The sequence below is a fragment of the Tiliqua scincoides genome, chromosome 11 (genome assembly GCF_035046505.1).
Source record: "Tiliqua scincoides isolate rTilSci1 chromosome 11, rTilSci1.hap2, whole genome shotgun sequence".
Classification (NCBI taxonomy): domain Eukaryota; kingdom Metazoa; phylum Chordata; class Lepidosauria; order Squamata; family Scincidae; genus Tiliqua; species Tiliqua scincoides.
Window position 1 is genome coordinate 23,078,420 of NC_089831.1, and position 19,007 is coordinate 23,097,426.

Below are 19,007 nucleotides of genomic sequence, written 5' to 3' on the forward strand. Positions count from 1 at the left end.
TGCCCATTCTGCCAGTCTGGAGAGAGCCTTCTGGAGCTCCTCACAATCACTTCTGGTCTTCACCACTTGGAAAAGTTTGGTGTCATCCGCAAACTTTGCAACCTCACTGCTCACCCCTGTCTCCAGGTCATTTATGAAGAGGTTGAAAAGCACTGGTCGCAGGACAGATCCTTGGGGCACACCGCTTTTCACTTCTCTCCATTGTGAAAATTGCCCATTGACACCCACTCTCTGCTTCCTGGCCTCCAACCAGTTCTCAATCCACGAGAGGACCTGTCCTCTAATTCCCTGACTGTGGAGTTTTTTCAGTAGCCTTTGGTGAGGGACTGTGTCAAACGCCTTCTGAAAGTCAAGATATATAATGTCCACGGGTTCTCCCACGTCCACATGCCTGTTGACCTTTTCAAAGAATTCTATAAGGTTCGTGAGGCAAGACTTACCCTTACAGAAGCCATGCTGATTCTCCCTCAGCAAGGCCTGTTCGTCTATGTGTTTTGAGATCCTATCTTTGATGAGGCATTCCACCATCTTACCCGGTATAGATGTTAGGCTGACCGGCCTATAGTTTCCCGGGTCCCCCCTCTTTCCCTTTTTAAAGATAGGCGTGACATTTGCTATCCTCCAATCTTCTGGCACCGTGGCCGTTTTGAGGGACAAGTTGCATATCTTAGTCAAGAGATCTGCAACTTCATTCTTCAATTCCTTAATAACTCTTGGGTGGATGCCATCAGGGCCCGGTGACTTATTGATCTTTAATCTATCAATGAGGTCTGAAATATCTTCTCTTTTAACCTCTATCTGACTTAACTCCTCGGTTAGGAGGGGCCGTTCTGGTAGCGGTATCTGCCCGAGGTCTTCTGCCGTGAAGACAGATGCAAAGAACTCATTTAATTTCTCTGCCATCTCTAAGTCTCCTTTTATCTCCCCTTTCCCTCCCTCACCATCCAGAGGGCCAACCGCTTCTCTGGTGGGTTTCCTGCTTCTAACATATTTGAAGAAGCTTTTATTATTCCCCTTAATGTTGCCGGCCATGCGTTCCTCATAGTCTCGCTTGGCCTCCCATATCACCTTCTTACATTTCTTTTGCCACAATTTATGTTCCTTTTTATTCTCCTCATTAGGGCAAGACTTCCATTTACGGAAGGAAGCTTCCTTGCCCTTCACAGCCTCTCTAACTTGGCTCGTTAGCCATGCGGGCACCCTCCTGGATTTAGTGGAACCCTTCTTTCTTTGCGGTATACACCTCTGCTGGGCCTCTATTACTGTTGTTTTAAGCAGCCTCCATGCACTCTGGAGAGATTGGACTCTTTTTACCCACTTTTAACCTCCTTCTAACCAGCCTCCTTATTTGAGGGAAGTCCGCCTGTCGGAAGTCAAGGGTTTTTGTTAGAGATTTGCCTGGTATTCTTCCCCCAACGTGCACTTCAAAACGGATCGCAGCATGATCACTGTTCCCCAATGGCTCAGTAACATTTACATCTCTAACCAGGTCCTGTGTACCACACAATATTAAATCCAGAGTCACCTGCCTCTGGTGGGCTCTGTGACTAGCTGCTCTAAGGCACAGTCATTTAGCACATCAAGAAATCCGGTCTCCTTATCGTGACCAGAACACAAATTGACCCTGTCTATATGAGGATAGTTGAAGTCCCCCATGATTACAACCCTGTCCCTCCTTGTCACCTCCCTGATCTGTTTCCTCATTTCAAGGTCCCCATACGATTTCTGGTCTGGAGGACGATAGCACGCCCCCAGTATTACATCGCTGCACAAGCCTGGTAATTTAACCCACAGAGATTCTAAGGTTGAGTCGGACCCACCTTCAATCTCTACTTTGCTGGATTCTATCCCTTCCTTAACATAAACAGCCATCCCACCTCCAACACGTCCCTGCCTGTCCCTCCTGTAGAGTTTATAGCCCAGGATTGCGGTATCCCACTGATTCTCTGCATTCCACCAGGTTTCCGTTATGCCCACTATGTCAATATTTTCCCTTGTCACCAGACATTCCAGTTCTCCCACCTTTGCTCGGAGACTTCAGGCATTTGCATAAAAGCATTTGTACACGGAATGCCCCAGGATGGGCTGCTTATTCGCTCCTTTGTCCCTGCATCCTCTCAGTGTGCCAAACCCATCTATCACATCCCATCACGCTACCTTTCACAATTTCTTCTCCTACTCTGCCTTTGTCTTGTTGTTCTCTAACCTCCCCATCCTCATCCCATAGGGATGAGGAGTCCCGAACCGGATGCCCCTCGGCTCCTGTCGGCCTTCCCCCAGGGATCAGTTTAAAAGCTGCTCTGCCACCTTTTTAATGTTATGCGCCAGCAGTCTGGTTCCATTCTGGTTCAAATGGAGCCCGTCCCTCTTGTACAGGCCCCGCTTGTCCCAAAACGTTCCTCAGTGCCTAACGAATCTAAACCCCTCCTCCCTACACCACCGTCTCATCCACGCATTGAGACCCCTGATCTCCGCCTGCCTAGCTGGCCCTGCGCGTGGAACAGGTAGTACTTCAGAGAACGCTACCTTTGAGGTCCTGGCTTTCAGCTTCCTGCCTAAAAGACTAAATTTGGCCTCCAGGACCTCCCAGCTACACTTGCCCACGTCGTTTGTGCCGACATGCACCACAACCGCTACCTCTCCCCCAGCACTGTCTACCAGCCTGTCTAGACGAGAAGTGAAGTCCACAACCTTCGCACCAGGCAAGCAAGTTGCCATGCGGTCCTCACATCCGTTGCAAACCCCCCTCTCTATGTTTCTAATAATCGAATCCCCCACTACAAGAAGCCCCCGAACCCTCTCCCGCCGAGGAGTATCCTGAGTGCGTTCAGATACGGGCCCGTCCCCTGGAGAAGGGGTCCCCCCCCAGGGAATTGTTTCCCTCCTCTCCAGGATTACGTCCTCCAGCCCCGAGACTTCCCCCCCGGGCAGCTGAGGAGCTGCACGCCTGAGGTTGGGACGAAGCCTGATCGTCCCCGGAAGTCTCCCCACGGTCCTCCTCTGTCTGCCTCTGCTTCTCCAGGTCGACCACCAAGGCTTCAAGGGAGCAGTCGCTTTCCCTGAGACCCTGGAGCTCCTTGCACCGAGGACACACCCATGACTTATACCCCAGAGGCATATAATCATACATGTGGCATTCTATGCAGAACACTGGATAGCCCCCATCCTGCTGCTGGCTGTCTGACTGCATAGCTTTCTTGTTGTTGTTGTTTTATTTAGGGGTACTTTTAAAAACCCTACACTGGTTAGCAGCCCTCTTCTCAAGGGAAGAGGAAGGGCAGTGTATGGGGCCCTGGCCTCCTCGCCCTGCTGCTGAACTCGCCCAGATGCTAAACTCTCGTGCCTTACCTGGCACTTAGTTCCCGAGGCACTGGGTTCCCAGAGGCCCCACGCGTCTGCAGAGAGCCTCACGCGATGGCAGGCCCTAGCTTTATACTCCTGGCTGGCTCCTCCTCCCTCCTTCCTTCCTGATTGAAGGGGGGCTGGCCTTCCCAGCTGAGTTTACAAAAGCTCAGGAAGGCAAAAGGCTGCTGATGGGCGTGACCTACTCTGCAGGCTCCTGAATGGAGTGCTTGGATTAGCCTAATGGGGCTCTTATCACCTCCTAAAGGTGGTGATTGCTGAATTTCTAAAATGGACTATGCCTGGGTGGTTGGGAATTGGCCCTTCCTAGGTTCTTTTCCTCCTAGTTCTGTTCTCTTAGGCTGGACTGTTTTTGTAACCTCAAGCTAGTTTTTATTAGGGTTTGTTTAATTATTTATTGCTCTCTACCCTGGGGTAGAGAGCAATTATTTATTGCTCTCTGTACCCTGGGGGCTGGGGGCTAAGAATAGGCCCTCAGTTTGGCTGTACTTGTCGTAAGAGGCGACTAAACAGCCACCGGGTAGATGGGACTCGTCAGCCTAGGAAGGCAGCTCATCTAAGAGAAGGAAACTCTGACCTCAAACCTCCACTGCCTTGTGGCTACATCCAGTTCTGGAAAAGGCTTCAGGAGTCAACCTCGAGGCAAAATCAGGAGCCGGAGTCCCTTAGGCAGTTCATGGCTGAACACAGTCACGTTCTGGCAACTCCTGCGACGCTGCTGGAACCAACCGTATTGGCTTCTGCCTTTCCATTGGACCATTCCAGCGACGTGGAGAGGGGGGATTTGCTGCATGGGTAACAGCCTATCCTCCATACCTTCTTTACCCAGGCTTCGCGCACTGGAGAGGACACTCCAACTTCGCCATACGGCGTCGGCACAACACGGGAAGCAGCAGTTTACCGGTTATAAGTCTTTGCTCGATTGGCGTAGAGCATGACGCCAGGGGCTGCTTCCGACGGTGGGAGAGATCATTGCATCTCATTGGGCAGCTACTGCCCGCCTTAAGCTGGGCAGTCCCCAGCCAGTAAGGTGTTGCCTCGCCACGGTCCGTTAACCTCATGGGGTGCGTGGGGTTTAGGGTGAAAACCGACAAGCGGATCGACAACTCTGCACCACCTTTTTTTTTTTTTTTTTTTTTTTTTTTTTACCATAGTCTTTCGAGACTGAAGGTTGCCAATACCTAAAATATTGCTCTCTAGATCCTGTGTCCTAATTTACTGAACTGTATAGGTTATGTTCTAACTTAGATTAAGTTTAACCTGGGTTAAGTATAGGTTTAATTTAAAACAAAGTAGAAAAACCTGCTTTCCACTTTATCCTCCTCCCTTCCTTCGATTAGGTGCGACCTTAGGTGCAGCTAACTTTCAACTTTGATTTAAATGCCTGACCCTTGGGCTCTTACTCACGAGTAGGACTCTGCTCCTGCTCAGAGTAGCTCCCGCTCCTGCTCAAAGAAACTGTTTCTTTTTTTGTACTTTTCTTATGGTATGAAACTCTGCCCTCCAAGTTCCTGTTCTTGCAAAATGCACAACAGAAAACAAAGGGCAACAGTGCAGTCAGAGGATAAGGAAAGTGACCATATTTTAGACAAGCAGGAGTTGATGCAGGTGGGCCCACTCCCATAAGTCCCTTTGGCTCTGGCTCCTAGAGGTCTTCTTACTTCCCATTCAGGGCAGAGACCTTACCCTTTGGTGCACTGCTGCACACTGTCACCCAGGCTTCCTGAGCACTAAGACATGCTGCTCAGACTCCCATGCTATCTGATATTGCTGGGAGAGATTGCCTCTGGTACCACAGGCAGGGTATGTTTCCCCAAGGAACACTCCTGCTCTGCAGAAAGCAAGTATGGTGAGAGGTTCAGCACAGAGTCTGAAGAACTAAGGTGTGGAAATGGTGGGCCTGGGAGCTTCTGTCTGAGCCACCTGGATGTGCCCATACGATGATGGAAAGAGTCAACTGTGTAGCTAGCTTGGGAAAGCGTGAGAACATCTGAGATGGAACAAATGAAAAATAGCTGAGATCAATGGACTGAGTTAAAAGTAAATTAGGATGAATATAAGGAAGAGTTCCTAATGACGGGTGATTTGACACTGAAGGATGTTCTCAATCTGAGCGCAGGCAGGCAGACAACACACAGCTTGCAACTTCAGGTGCGATTCAGCTGGAGAGAGAGAGAAGTCAGAAACCAGAAGTGACTCACAGAGCAAGTGGGATGGGAGCCGGACGGTGTAGGTGAACAGAGGGCTCTCTGAGCTCAACAGGTTGCCTACAGCGGGCATTGGAAGTAACAGAATCATCACACAGGCTGACAAATCTGGAAGTCCTCCATCATTCATCCAACACCCCCCACAGATGGTTTCTTCAAGGTATTTAATTATACAGTATTCCAAAAACTGGATGTATGCCACTGGTTGGCTTTTAATGTGGCATTTTTAAAATGTATTTTACAGTTTTATGTATTTTTTTTAATGCATATGTATTTTTAATTTGCTGTGAACCACCTTGGGTGCCCTTTGGGAAGAAAGGTGGGATAAAAATAGAGTAAATAAATACATAAGAGAAGTTCAGTTCTCAGTCACTTCTGCTGAGTTTTATTGGGTGAAATGCACTGGCTGCCACTTGGGACATGGTTGAGGTGAGGCAAATCATTAGAGATGATCCATCAATCATCTATCAAAAGGGATGTCACAAGGGGGAATCTACTTGCACCAGTGATTCTTGAAGCATACTGTTTCCAGCAAAGGAACTGGTTCCCATAGGAGGATATTCTCAGCCCCTTCAAAGATTTTAATCCTCAGAATTTACCAAGTGCAACAAACAGTTCAGGAATCTGTCATACATCCCATTTACTAGGAATTAGAAATGCAAAACGTACAGCAGATGAGATACGTACATATAATAAAAGAGAAGAGGAATGAAACATTACAATTTCAGAGTCTTAAGAGATGCCATCACAGATTCCAGTGAGGACATAAAAGAAATCATTAAACCTTAAAACCTTAATGCATTTCTAATTTCACCATCTTAAAACAACTATCACACTCAAATAGAGAAATTGATGCACAAGATTTCAGAGAAATGACTTAGGAAGCATAGAGGAGGGTCTGGCAAAAAGCCAAATTTGGATGTTTTCTCACCATCTCCGGAGAAAACCAAAAGACACCATTTCGTGGTTGATCAAAATGACTGTCAAGTTCCCTTTGCATTGAGTATGAAATTCTTCTAGAGGTCAACCTGCAGAATGACCTTGTGAGGTCTGACAGATAGAAAATCTCTCTGTTGACCTGAGTCTGCAGCAAAGCCTTAAATAATAACTGGGGTGATGTTGGGGGCTTCCCTGTGACATATGAGTTAGGAAACAAGAGGTAAGATGAGCATATGAAGATGAATCAGACTGATGGTCCATTTCATCTCCCCATCTGGTGGGGAAGGGATCATGCACTGATTTCAGTTCTTCTTGAGATTTCAAGAATGCCTTCTCAGCCAGGAGGACTCAAAACCTGCTCTTAGGAAAGAAACCCCCCCCCCCCCCGAAAGAAAGGCGTATTCTATACACAGTACTGCATTCTGAATTTTCCCTACAGAATTGTGGCATACTGCAGCCTTGCATCTAGGGTTGGAAATGTAGAATTTTATTCAAAGCCCAGGTGGAAAGCTTTGAGAAAAAGGGCCAGTCTTAGAGAGTCCCCTCTGACTTCTGACTCAGGCAATTTGAAGGCAGTTAGTGGCTGCCATTCATTTGCGAATGCCTCCTATTGACTTGTTAACTTTTAATCACTCCAGTAGCTTGGTGGCCAGGGACATTGTGGGAGAGTCCACTAAATGGCAGAGAGAGATGCTACTAGGATTTAAGCAGATGAATTATGAGAGCCCCATTCCATTTCCTGGGAACAGAGACAGAGCAGCAGAGGCAGGATAGAGCTTATAAAAGATTAAATCGGGTGCACCATTTGAAAACAGATCAGGTGGATTTTATACTGTTCTGAAGAAAAGAGGTTGTGTCCATGCAGGGGAGTCACGTATAAGCGAATGGGCAGGATGGCCCATTGATTGAGTTAAATCAAGGCAATTAAAATCATGATTTAAATCACCAATGGAAAAAAGAAAGGCAAACTTAAACTAGTGATTTACATCAATGTCTTCCAACTGGAAGCAAGGATTGGTAGTAATTACTGGGCAGATCAGTGTTCTCTGTGAGATGGAAGGTAATTGTTTATTATGGTCATTGATTGGCAGGTAGAATCATAAATATTTATAATTAGAGCACTGACTCTGAGCCAACTGCAGAAGTCAGGTAGTTAGTATACATACGAGAGCAGTAAAAGATCACCCAGATGGATCATAGGATGTCACCTTCGGTGATCCTGCCTGGCTCCCAGTATCATCATAATTCATGTACATGAACTATTGTGCTTTCTAATGACTGACAAAGATATTTTTTCCTCACTTTTTCCCCCTCTAACGAAAAGCAACCTTTCATAAGCTCATAAGAGGGTCATATGTTCAATTGTAAGAAATTATATGTTTGCGCTAAGCTCAGATTGCATTTTAAACCAGGCTATTCAAAAAGCGGATTAAAAAACTGAATTTAATAACAAAAACAAGTTTTAATTTTTTTTTTAATGAAATGCTCCATTTTTCCCACATTGCTAGGCAGGCATAGTCTTGGCATAGATTTTTCTGCAAACATTTTCAGCAATGATAAAAAGCACCCCAAGGAAAATCATGTCAAAAGGGGGATGGACATATTCACTGGTGAGCCTGATTTAGAGTGAAATTCAACATTGAATTGACTGAATTCATGACCAGTACAAGAAGCAGTCTTCCCAGTCTTCCCAGTCGGCTTTTATTGCCTTCATTTCTACTGGCACATCAAACCTCTGTTCCAAGACTGAAAGGTGGAAATCAACGTGGAAATTTCACTCACCTCTTTCTCTCCACAGATATTGCTGATGATGGAGCTGGAAGCGGGACTTGAAGATGGCCCCAGGACAGCTACCACCCCTTTTGGAAGGATCTGGCACACTGGTAGTCCCCACGGAGAGTCAGCCAGCAGGACAGAAGAAAATAGTTATTGGTAGTCTCAAGTAAATGGATGAGCAAGAACAAAATAATTGGCTTGCAGGAATAAGGACTTCAAGCAGTGGGCATTGTTCTTCCACCTCCATGTTGTTTTCACAACAACCCTGTGAGGCAGGTTGGACTGAGAGAGAGGAACTAGCCCAAGGTCATCCCAAGGGATTAATGCTTAAGTGGGGATTTGAAATAGGGTCTCTCCAATTAGGACTGAGCCAACACACTCCTCAACTGTTGCCACTCCATTTTTAGGTGGCAAAATGGGAGAAATATTTTTTTTTGCGGGGGGGACGGACAAACTGGGAAAGGGAGAAAAAACAAACCCCAGGCAGTGGCAACAGCAATGCTCCTCCTAGAGTCCACCAGCTGGTGGCTGCCATTTTTCCTAGAACCCCTTTTTTCGTACACCTGTGCTTCTGAGGGGCACTGTAGGTGGGGGAATGGCAATGCAAGCTACCAGCAGGTGTGTTGCAACAGCCACCAGAACAACATGGTGGAAACAAAATGGACCACCAAAAATGGTTGGATGGACCAATCCGGGTTCCTGTTTCATGCCTCTAAACCCGACCTTAAATTCTGGTCAAAAATTACCAGGAGAAAACTTTGAGCACAGCACTATCCAACTCTAACTACTACACCACATTCATTATTACATTCAAAGGTTCATTGCTTTGGTATATGAAGATTCAATTTACAGCACAATCCCACACGTGTCAACTCACAAGGAAGCCCAACTGAATCCAATGGGACTTACTCCCTTGTAAGTTATCATCAAGATGTATAGCAAATTCAGCCTAGAAAAGAGGTGCCTGAGGGGGGACATGATTGAGACGCACAAACTTATGCAGGGGCCGGATAGAGCGGATAGAGAGACGCTTTTTCCTCTCACATTACACCAGAACCAGGGGACATCCACGAAAGTTGGGAGAATTAGTACAGACAAAAGAAAATATTTCTTTGCCCAGCGTGTAATGTGGAGTCTGTGGAACTCCTTGCCACAGGAAGTAGTGATGACATCTTGCCTAGATGCCTTTAAGAGGGGATTGGACAAATTTCTGGAGGAAAAGTTCATCACGGGTTACAAGTTATGGTAGGTATGTGCAAGGTAGAGATAGGCTGCTTCTGATTGCCAGAAGCAGGGGAGGGCACCAGGACGCAGGTTGTGTCTGTTGTCTAGTGTGCTCCCTGAAGCATTTGGTGGGCCACTGTGAGATACAGGAAGCTGGACTAGATGGGCCTTCCTCCTGGGGAAGGAGCCAAACATTCCGTTTCTCCTGTAGTCTGAAGTTGACACAGGGAGGGAAAAAAGAGCCTTAAATTTGATCCCGTCCATTGCGTGAATGGAGGTTGTCACTCTTTTCGTTCTCTCTCTCTTCCTCTGTCCCGACAGGGCTTTCTGGACTCATCCTGCAGTGCAGTTGGGCAATTTTCACTGCAGTTAATGGGCTATATTAAGTGAGGAAATGACCTGGGTTAAAGCACCACACGGCAAATGACAATGTGCCAACATTTCCCTTCCCCTCCCTTCATTTACTGAGCCATGTAATAACAACATGATTTAAATTATTTTAGCCTTGGTTTCAATTCATTGCATGTTCCCTTCACTTGCGGCCGGCTATATGCTGTAGGTCCTGCTGTGACATTAACAGGCGTGACAGACTCAAGGAACTGTCATGCTAGAAACTACGGAGTTTACCCTCCCTTGTCAGCCAACTGCAGAAATCTCCCAAGCGGTGAGGGGTTCACCAATGTTCACCAATCAGGTTCACCAATGTGGCGCAATTGCCATCACAGAGCTAATTCAGACAACCAAATGAGCCCAAAGTGTGCTCTCTTAGCTGGGGTTCCTTGGTTGTCTACCTCATGCTGCTAAGTGATTAGAGGGACAAGGCAGGTAAGTGGCAAAATGATGAAGAGAATCCCGCTGATGTGTGGACTCATTCTATACTGACACTGTTATCCAATTACTCGTATAATTTACATCTTGCCTTTCACTGTGGGCTGGTTCAGGAAGGCTTGCAAAATGAACTCAGGAAGTTGTCTTCAACTCATTAATTCATCTAACTCAGCATTGTCCATGGGGACTGGCAACATCTTTGCAGGGTTTCAGATGGGGGATGTTCCCAGTCCTACCTGGAGACAGGAAAGCTGAGAGCTGGCATTGGGCCCAGGGCAAGATGCCTGATTGCCCCCCCCTTCTTAAATTTTCCTAAAAATCAGATGGATGACCTACTACTGGGACCTCGTAGTTCTGGTCTGAAGTTGTAAGTTTCACTTTCCCATGTCTGAATTGTTGGCAACCTTCAGTCTCGAGAGACTCTGGTATCGCGCTCTGAATGGTGGTTCTGGAACAGCATCTAGTGTGGCTGAAAAGGCCGATTCGGGAGTGACAATCCCTTCCACACTGGGAGCAAGTGCAGTCTGTCCCTGGCCTGTCTCCCTAGCTATGGGCCTTCCTTCTTTGCCTCTTTGCCTCAGTCTGTTGGCCAAGCGTCTCTTCAAACTGGGAAAGGCCATGCTGCACAGCCTGCCTCCAAGCGGGCCGCTCAGAGGCCAGGGTTTCCCACTTGTTGAGGTCCACTCCTAAGGCCTTCAGATCCCTCTTGCAGATGTCCTTGTATCGCAGCTGTGGTCTACCTGTAGGGCGCTTTCCTTGCACGAGTTCTCCATAGAGGAGATCCTTTGGGATCCGGCCATCATCCATTCTCACGACATGACCGAGCCAACGCAGGCGTTTCTGTTTCAGCAGTGCGTACATGCTAGGGATTCCAGCATGTTCCAGGACTGTGTTGTTTGGAACTTGTCCTGCCAGGTGATGCGGAGGATGCGTCGGAGGCAGCGCATGTGGAAAGCATGTGGCAGCGTATGTCTGAATTGTACTAATACATTTTGGTACTTATGGAAAAGAAATCCTGGGCTGCATTTCCACTACAGCTTTAATCCACTTTCAGTGCACTTCTATTCCTCTAATGCATCTGGGAGGGGGCTGTAGTTTGTTAAGGAATTTGAGAGCTCTTAGAGCTACGATGAACAAATTAGTCTCCAGAATGTATTGGGGTAGTGGAAGTGCATTGAAAGTGGATTAAAGCTTTGGTAGAAATGCAGCCCCTGGATGGGCTGAGACTGGGGTACCAAATTTATTTAGTAATAAATTTATTTTGTACAGTATGTTTTGTCATGGTCCAGGCCCCTTTGAAGACTGGGCCCTGGGGATTTTGCCCCTTTGCACCCCCCTCTCCTCAGGACTGCCTGCAAAGCATGTGCTGTACCACTGAGCTATACTCACAGCTGAGACCACCCATGTAGCCAACGTTGTTCTTGGATGGTTTTGACCCCTGACTTCCACATGCTGACTGGCCCTGAACTGTCCCTACACCTTGTGTTGGGGCGAAGATGGCAATGTGGGAATTTACACACATGGCAGCATGGAGGAAGCATAAGTATTGGGCTAATAAAACACAAATATAAAACACCAACCAGCAGATAGAAAACAGCAGGGAAAACCCATGATCCCTCAGACATCCTTGTGGCCACTGTTCTTGTAGTTACTCTGTGGAACTCCTTGCCACATGATGTGGTGATAGCATCTGGCCTGGATGCCTTTAGAAGGGGATTGGATAAATTTCTGGAGGACGAGTCCATCACAGGTGACAAGCTGTGATGAGTATGTGCAATCTCCTGATTTTAGAAGTCGGCTACTTCAGAATGTCAGATGCAAGGGAGGGCACCAGGATGCAGGTCTCTTGTTGTCTTGTGTGCTCCCTGAGACATCTGGTAGGCCACTGTGAGATATAGGAAGTTGGACTAGATGGGCCTTTGGCCTGATGCAGTGGGGCTCTTCTGATGTTATTACCTTACAATGATCTGAATACTACATCAAAATGGTTGGCAACCTTCAGTCTCGAAAGACTATGGTATAAGCCTACAGCACCTGGTATTCACAGGAGGTCTCCCATCCAAGTACTAACCAGGCCTGACCCTGCTTTGCTTCCAAGATCAGATGAGATTGGGCATGTGCAGGGTAACAGTTGCTACTGAGCGAATACTACATCATTGCAGTGCATTCAGGGGAAAAAAATCCTTCCCAAAATTAGTTCCCCATTTGTGAATGGGGTTGAAACTGCACAGGGCAGTTTTGCCTACGTTTAACTGCACACATCCCCCTTTCTCAAATGTGAAGTCCTGGGAGGAAGGACAATGCGATGGGGAGATGCGGATATTTTTGCCACACTTTGCTGTACACAATTGGATTAAGGGACACTGCTGTGCATTCTTGCAGCTTTCCGCCTATTCCATAATTGTCTGCCTTCTTTCAAAGAGAACAGAAATCCAAACTGGAAACAGAAGCAATAAAGTTGGAGGTATTTATTCAGGGAACGTGGCAGCTCCACTGTCACTTTGAATCCCTTTTGAAAAAAAGTTACTGCAGTCTCGACATATTTTATTGAGAAATCACAGAAGAAAAGGCTACGGTCTGTGTAGTCAAGAGACTCGGACATTATCATAATGGGTTACTTTCAGTCTTTTTTTTTTTTAAAGGAAAAAAAAGCCATGAATGTATAATGTAGTGGTATGAAAATGGCACTGGAAGCCAAGACTCGAGAGAATTATTCTCCATTTTGCCTATTAAGTCATTCTGCTGTCTCCGTCCTTTCTCATAATAGGGAAGATAACACCTCTCTAGCAGAGAAGTTATAGAATTTGTAGAAGTTCTGAAGCAAATCCCTCCTGTTCAAGAACAAAGATATGCTGAAAGTGTGAGATGATGACAGTTGAAGGCATTGCTCAAGACCTCCTACCTCCTTTTGTTACGTGAAAATCTCCATTTCCCTTCCAAGTTGTGGTTTTATATCTGGTTATGTATTTTGGACTAAAATGTGGGCCTAAAACTTCTCTTACAGGCCACAAAAGGAGTCAAATCATAAGCTCACTCATTTCTCATGTTGTTGGCCACCTTCAATCTGGAAAGACTCATTTTCTCTAGAGACACTGGAAATGTCTTTATTGTTTAAGTCAATCACTGAATATGCAAACACCTTAAGGGAAGAGGACCTTGGCAGCAAAGTCTATCACCTATTGTTAACTAAATTACAGCCATTAAGCTACATCTCCAAACTCCAGTAGCAACAGGAAGCAAGCTACCCCCCCTCCCCCAGAGTCAGGCTTTGCTGATAGCTGATTTCTGGACCCTTCTACCCTTTTTTTTTACATACTCCACGTGTACCATTGAGTGTATACTGAGCATGTGCACAGCTCTGGGATACTTCCGGGTCATTCTAGGTCAGACACAAGCCTTTAAGAGAAAGCTCCGAGCACATGTCTCTCTCTCTCTGGCTGCCCTCCCAAGGGACTGGCTGCCCTCCTTCACGGGACTCTCCCCTTCCCTACTGCTCCCCGGGACAGGTAAATATATCTTGCATCTAAAACTCTCTCCCTTCCATCCTATCTATTCCTCCCTTCTTCCCCATCTTTAGTCAGCAAACTGGGTTTAGCAGATTAAGGAACCCCTAAAATCCTTCCCTACAACCTATCTGTTTCTGAATTCCTTTTCGGATGCACCAAACACATAGCACATGCAACCACCATAAAAACTAGGTACATTTTCAAGTACTCGAACCAAGAAATGTGTATTATGTTTACCTTTGTGTGTTCTGTAATAAAAATATAATCTTTGATTGAAAGTTACCTTTCTCCCAGTCTCCTCTTTAAGCTAGACAAGGGATTTCTTTGCTTTATGCTGTCCTGCTATCCAGCCTGCGATCCTAAAAGTTTCCAAAAGGCTAATATACTAATTCCCCTAAACAAAACAGCCCTTTTTTGGTAACACTTTTTCCTTTCCCCTCCTTTTCTCCCAGCATTTTGTCTCTCAAGATCAGTCACTTTCAACCCGTGATCTCTGGGCAAAAGCAACACACTCAGAGCTGCTGCTGCTACCCCACCCATGAAAAATCAACAAAGACAGCATCATTCCTGCGAACCTGTGCCCACGCCCATTACATCAGAGACGGGTTTAAGGACAGTGAGACCAGGTGACTGCCCAGGGTCCCAGGCTGGCAGTGGTTCCAGGTTCCTATAGATTCTATAACAGTGATTTTCAACCTTTTTCATCTCATGGCACATTGACTAGGTGCTAAAATTGTCAAGTCACACCATCAGTTTTTTGACAATTGACAAGGCATGCCACAGTGCCAGAAGGGGGCTCACATCCCCCAATGGTACTACTAATAAATGTTGTTGGCAACCTTCAGTCTCAAAAGACTCTGGTATCGCGCTCTGAAAGGTGGTTCTGGAACAGCATCTAGTGTGGCTGAAAAGGCCAATTCGGGAGTGACAATCCCTTCCACACCGGGAGCAAGTGCAGTCTGTCCCTGGTCTGTCTCCCTGGCTATGGGCCTTCCTTCTTGGCCTCTTAGCCTCAGACTGTTGGCCAAGTGTCTCTTCAAACTGGGAAAGGCCATGCTGCACAGCCTGCCTCCAAGCGGGCTGCTCATGATCCTCCCCCAAACTCCCATGACATATCTGCAGACTATTTGTAGCACACCAATATGCCATGGCACAGTGGTTGAAAATTCCTATAGGATAAATGGCATGAATAATGCAGGACTGAGTCCAGGATTCTCTCTCTCTCTCTCTCTCTCTCTGGGGGAAATAGCGGTGGATTGCAAAGGAGATTCCTTAATATGATGGGGGTTGGTGCCTTGTGTGCTTGATTTTGACCTAAGTTTATCATTTTATCATTGTTTGTATTTTGATGTATACCTGGATTTATGTTTTATCTTATTGTGATGGCTATTAGCTAATACAATAAACAATCTTTGACTCTCTCTCTCTCTCATGCACACACACACAAGCACTTTTCAATCAATTGATCATGATAATAAAGACCATAGCCTCCATAGTTTGTGAAGAGCACCTTCAATTAACCATAAATCAGTCAACAGGGGGAGAAGTGGGGGGGAGACTTCTCTGGGAAGGTGCTTGTCCTCCTCAATCTCCCTCTACTACTACCAGGCAAAAGGGTTTGCGTCGTGTGGTGCAAGAGCTCACTGAGTCACCCCCACGATGGACCTCCTCCCGTACTAGACGGTACAGAATAAATTACAGTATCATACGCACAACCTAAATGCAGTGGCAACACTAGAGTTGGTGTAACCCCCTTTAACTTTATTCATTTTAATATAGAACTGTACAGACCCACCCAACAAATCAGTAAGCAAACAAAAAACAGTGGCCAACTTGATAACATTCACACAACTGAATAAGAGTTATAGCATTAGCTCGGAAACGTGGAAATCAGAGCTGATTCATACTAACATCTTATTGGTTCTCTGCTGAGTCATAACATCACCTCATTGGCTCTTGGAACAATCAATCCCATTCGTCAGCTCTGAGTTATGGAAATCTACTTTTTGTTTCATAAGGCAGTTGTGTTTTCTGGTTCTTTGTCTATAACTTTTGATAGAATAAATATTTCAACATGGTTTGTTTCACTGCATTCTGCAGTAAATTACACATCAAGTTATATATAATGTGATGGTATTATTCAAAAATACAAAGATTATCACAATTTTTGCCAGTAGCGGTTTTATTCCCCCCCCCCAGTGCACCCAGCGCAGGCTGCACCCTTCTCAGCCACTAGCAATATAAGAACATAAGAACAGCCCCACTGGATCAGGCCATAGGCCCATCTAGTCCCGCTTCCTGTATCTCAAAGCGGCCCACCAAATGCCCCAGGGAGCACACCAGATCACAAGAGACCTGCAAGGCCTCCTGGGAATTGTAGTTAAGAACATAAGAACATCCCCACTGGATCAGGCCACAGGCCCATCTAGTCCAGCTTCCTGTATCTCACAGCGGCCCACCAAATGCCCCAGGGAGCACACCAGATAACAAGAGACCTGCAAGGCTTCCTGGGAATTGTAGTTAAGAACAGAAGAACAGCCCCACTGGATCAGGCCATAGGCCCATCTAGTCCCGCTTCCTGTATCTCACAGCGGCCCACCAAATGCCCCAGGGAGCACACCAGATAACAAGAGACCTGCAAGGCCTCCTGGGAATTGTAGTTAAGAACATAAGAACAGCCCCACTGAATCAGGCCATAAGCCCATCCAGTCCAGCTTCCTGTATCTCACAGCGGCCCACCAAATGCCCCAGGGAGCACACCAGATCACAAGAGACCTGCAAGGCCTCCTGGGAATTGTAGTTAAGAACATAAGAACAGCCCCACTGGATCAGGCCATAGGCCCATCTAGTCCAGCTTCCTGTATCTCACAGTGGCCCACCAAATGCCCCAGGGAGCACACCAGATCACAAGAGACCTGCAAGGCCTCCTGGGAATTGTAGTTAAGAACATAAGAACAGCCCCACTGGATCAGGCCATAGGCCCATCTAGTCCAGCTTCCTGTATCTCACAGCGGCCCACCAAATGCCCCAGGGAGCACACCAGTTAACAAGAGACCTGCAAGGCTTCCTGGGAATTGTAGTTAAGAACATAAGAACAGCCCCACTGGATCAGGCCATAGGCCCATCTAGTCCCGCTTCCTGTATCTCACAGCGGCCCACCAAATGTCCCAGGGAGCACACCAGATAACAAGAGACCTGCAAGGCTTCCTGGGAATTGTAGTTAAGAACATAAGAACAGCCCCACTGGATCAGGCCATAGGCCCATCTAGTCCCGCTTCCTGTATCTCACAGCGGCCCACCAAATGCCCCAGGGAGCACACAGATAACAAGGGACCTGCAAGGCTTCCTGGGAATTGTAGTTAAGAACATAAGAACAGCCCCACTGAATCAGGCCATAAGCCCATCCAGTCCAGCTTCCTTTATCTCACAGCGGCCCACCAAATGCCCCAGGGAGCACACCAGATCACAAGAGACCTGCAAGGCCTCCTGGGAATTGTAGTTAAGAACATAAGAACAGCCCCACTGGATCAGGCCATAGGCCCATCTAGTCCAGCTTCCTGTATCTCACAGCGGCCCACCAAATGCCCCAGGGAGCACACCAGATCACAAGAGACCTGCAAGGCCTCCTGGGAATTGTAGTTAAGAACATAAGAACAGCCCCACTGGATCAGGCCATAGGCCCATCTAGTCCCGCTTCCTGTATCGCACAGCGGCCCACCAAATGCCCCAGGGAGCACACAGATAACAAGGGACCTGCAAGGCTTCCTGGGAATTGTAGTTAAGAACATAAGAACAGCCCCACTGAATTAGGCCATAAGCCCATCCAGTCCAGCTTCCTGTATCTCACAGCGGCCCACCAAATGCCCCAGGGAGCACACCAGATGACAAGAGACCTGCATCCTGGTGCCCTCCCTTGAATGCCACTCCCTACATGTAGCAACTGTGTGTAGCCATATATGTAAGACCTGTCCCCTGTCTTGAATACAGTACCTGGATACTGGGCAATTTGCACTTAGGCCCTTCTGTATATGAAATCTTTAAGGGCTTCTTGCACAAGCAGAGAACTTTCAACTATTCCTCCAAGTCTTGGTGCTTCAAGGGAAAGCAATCGTTCTTTGTGTGTGGGCACGAATGCGTGAAGGAGTCAAAAGGCATGTGTGTGTGTTTTGTCACACTTGTTACAAAAGTTACAAAAGGGGAAGTTTGGTGAATTGCCTGTCACCCTTTGTCTCCTGGATAGCTGAGAAGGAAACATGCCAGGAGAAGGGTCTAAGTCACTATAGCAACAGAGTTCTAACAACTGCCAAAGGGGAAAAAAAAGAGGGAGAAAAAAAAGCTTATCGTTTTGCAGGGTGAAAACATCTAGTGGAATTAGAGAAAAAGGACTGAAACAAAGTGAAGAAGCCTCAGGCAAGGGATTAGTCCATGTAGAGACAGTTTCTTGTCTTGTTACACAAGTTTCCTTTTTATACATGGGGATTCTAATATCCCATCAAGGCAGGGAGAACCAGGTAGATCTTGGTCTGACTTCCTGAAAATATAGACCTTCCAGGCATCAAGGCCAATACTCCAGTTTCACCCTTTGTGGTCCTGTTTCCACACAAACACACGCACACACACACACACCTCACCCTGTGTCATTCATCAGCTCCTATCTGATGTGCTGAAGAGAAGAACTAGGGATGGGAGGGGGCTGGGAGCACAAACACATGACTCACAAATGACTCACAAGTCATAAAGAACTGTTATCTATTCATGCCTCAAATTCTATCCTGTCAAATGCTGAATTCTCAAAAGGCAGGCAACAAGTGTTTTTTAAAAAAATACATATATATTTTTTAAGAAAAAAAAAACGAAAAAAACTACTGTCTTGCAGCAATGAAAAGCTTGTTCTGATTCCGCTTGTTAGAGAGTGCTAAATGGCCACCCACGTTAGGATGACAACATCCAGATGAAATTCCTAGATGGAACTGAGCACAACTGAAAGAGGATGAGGGGGCTTCAGGCATTCTACGATCCCCTTCACCACGGTATTTGGGGTTTCCAGTCTGCCCCAAATGACCCTACTTTTCTGGCTTTTTTAATTTCTTTCTCAAATGGACAAGTGCCAAACTATATTTGGGTCCACCACTGTGCTCCACCCCTACAGCTGCAGGGCTTTACT

The 19,007-nt window shown here is 46.6% G+C and overlaps 1 protein-coding gene and 1 pseudogene across 1 annotated transcript in view; both read right to left on the bottom strand.

The window, feature by feature from the left end:
• GRIK4 (glutamate ionotropic receptor kainate type subunit 4) overlaps positions 1–19,007 on the bottom strand; it is a 174,858-nt gene that overhangs the window by 136,545 nt on the left and 19,306 nt on the right. The window contains exon 4 of the mRNA XM_066639707.1: positions 8,292–8,389. Within this exon, the coding sequence (XP_066495804.1) occupies positions 8,292–8,389 (98 nt within the window). The remainder of the gene's footprint in view (positions 1–8,291; positions 8,390–19,007) is intronic.
• Positions 12,360–12,479, bottom strand: LOC136662632 (5S ribosomal RNA; annotated as a pseudogene).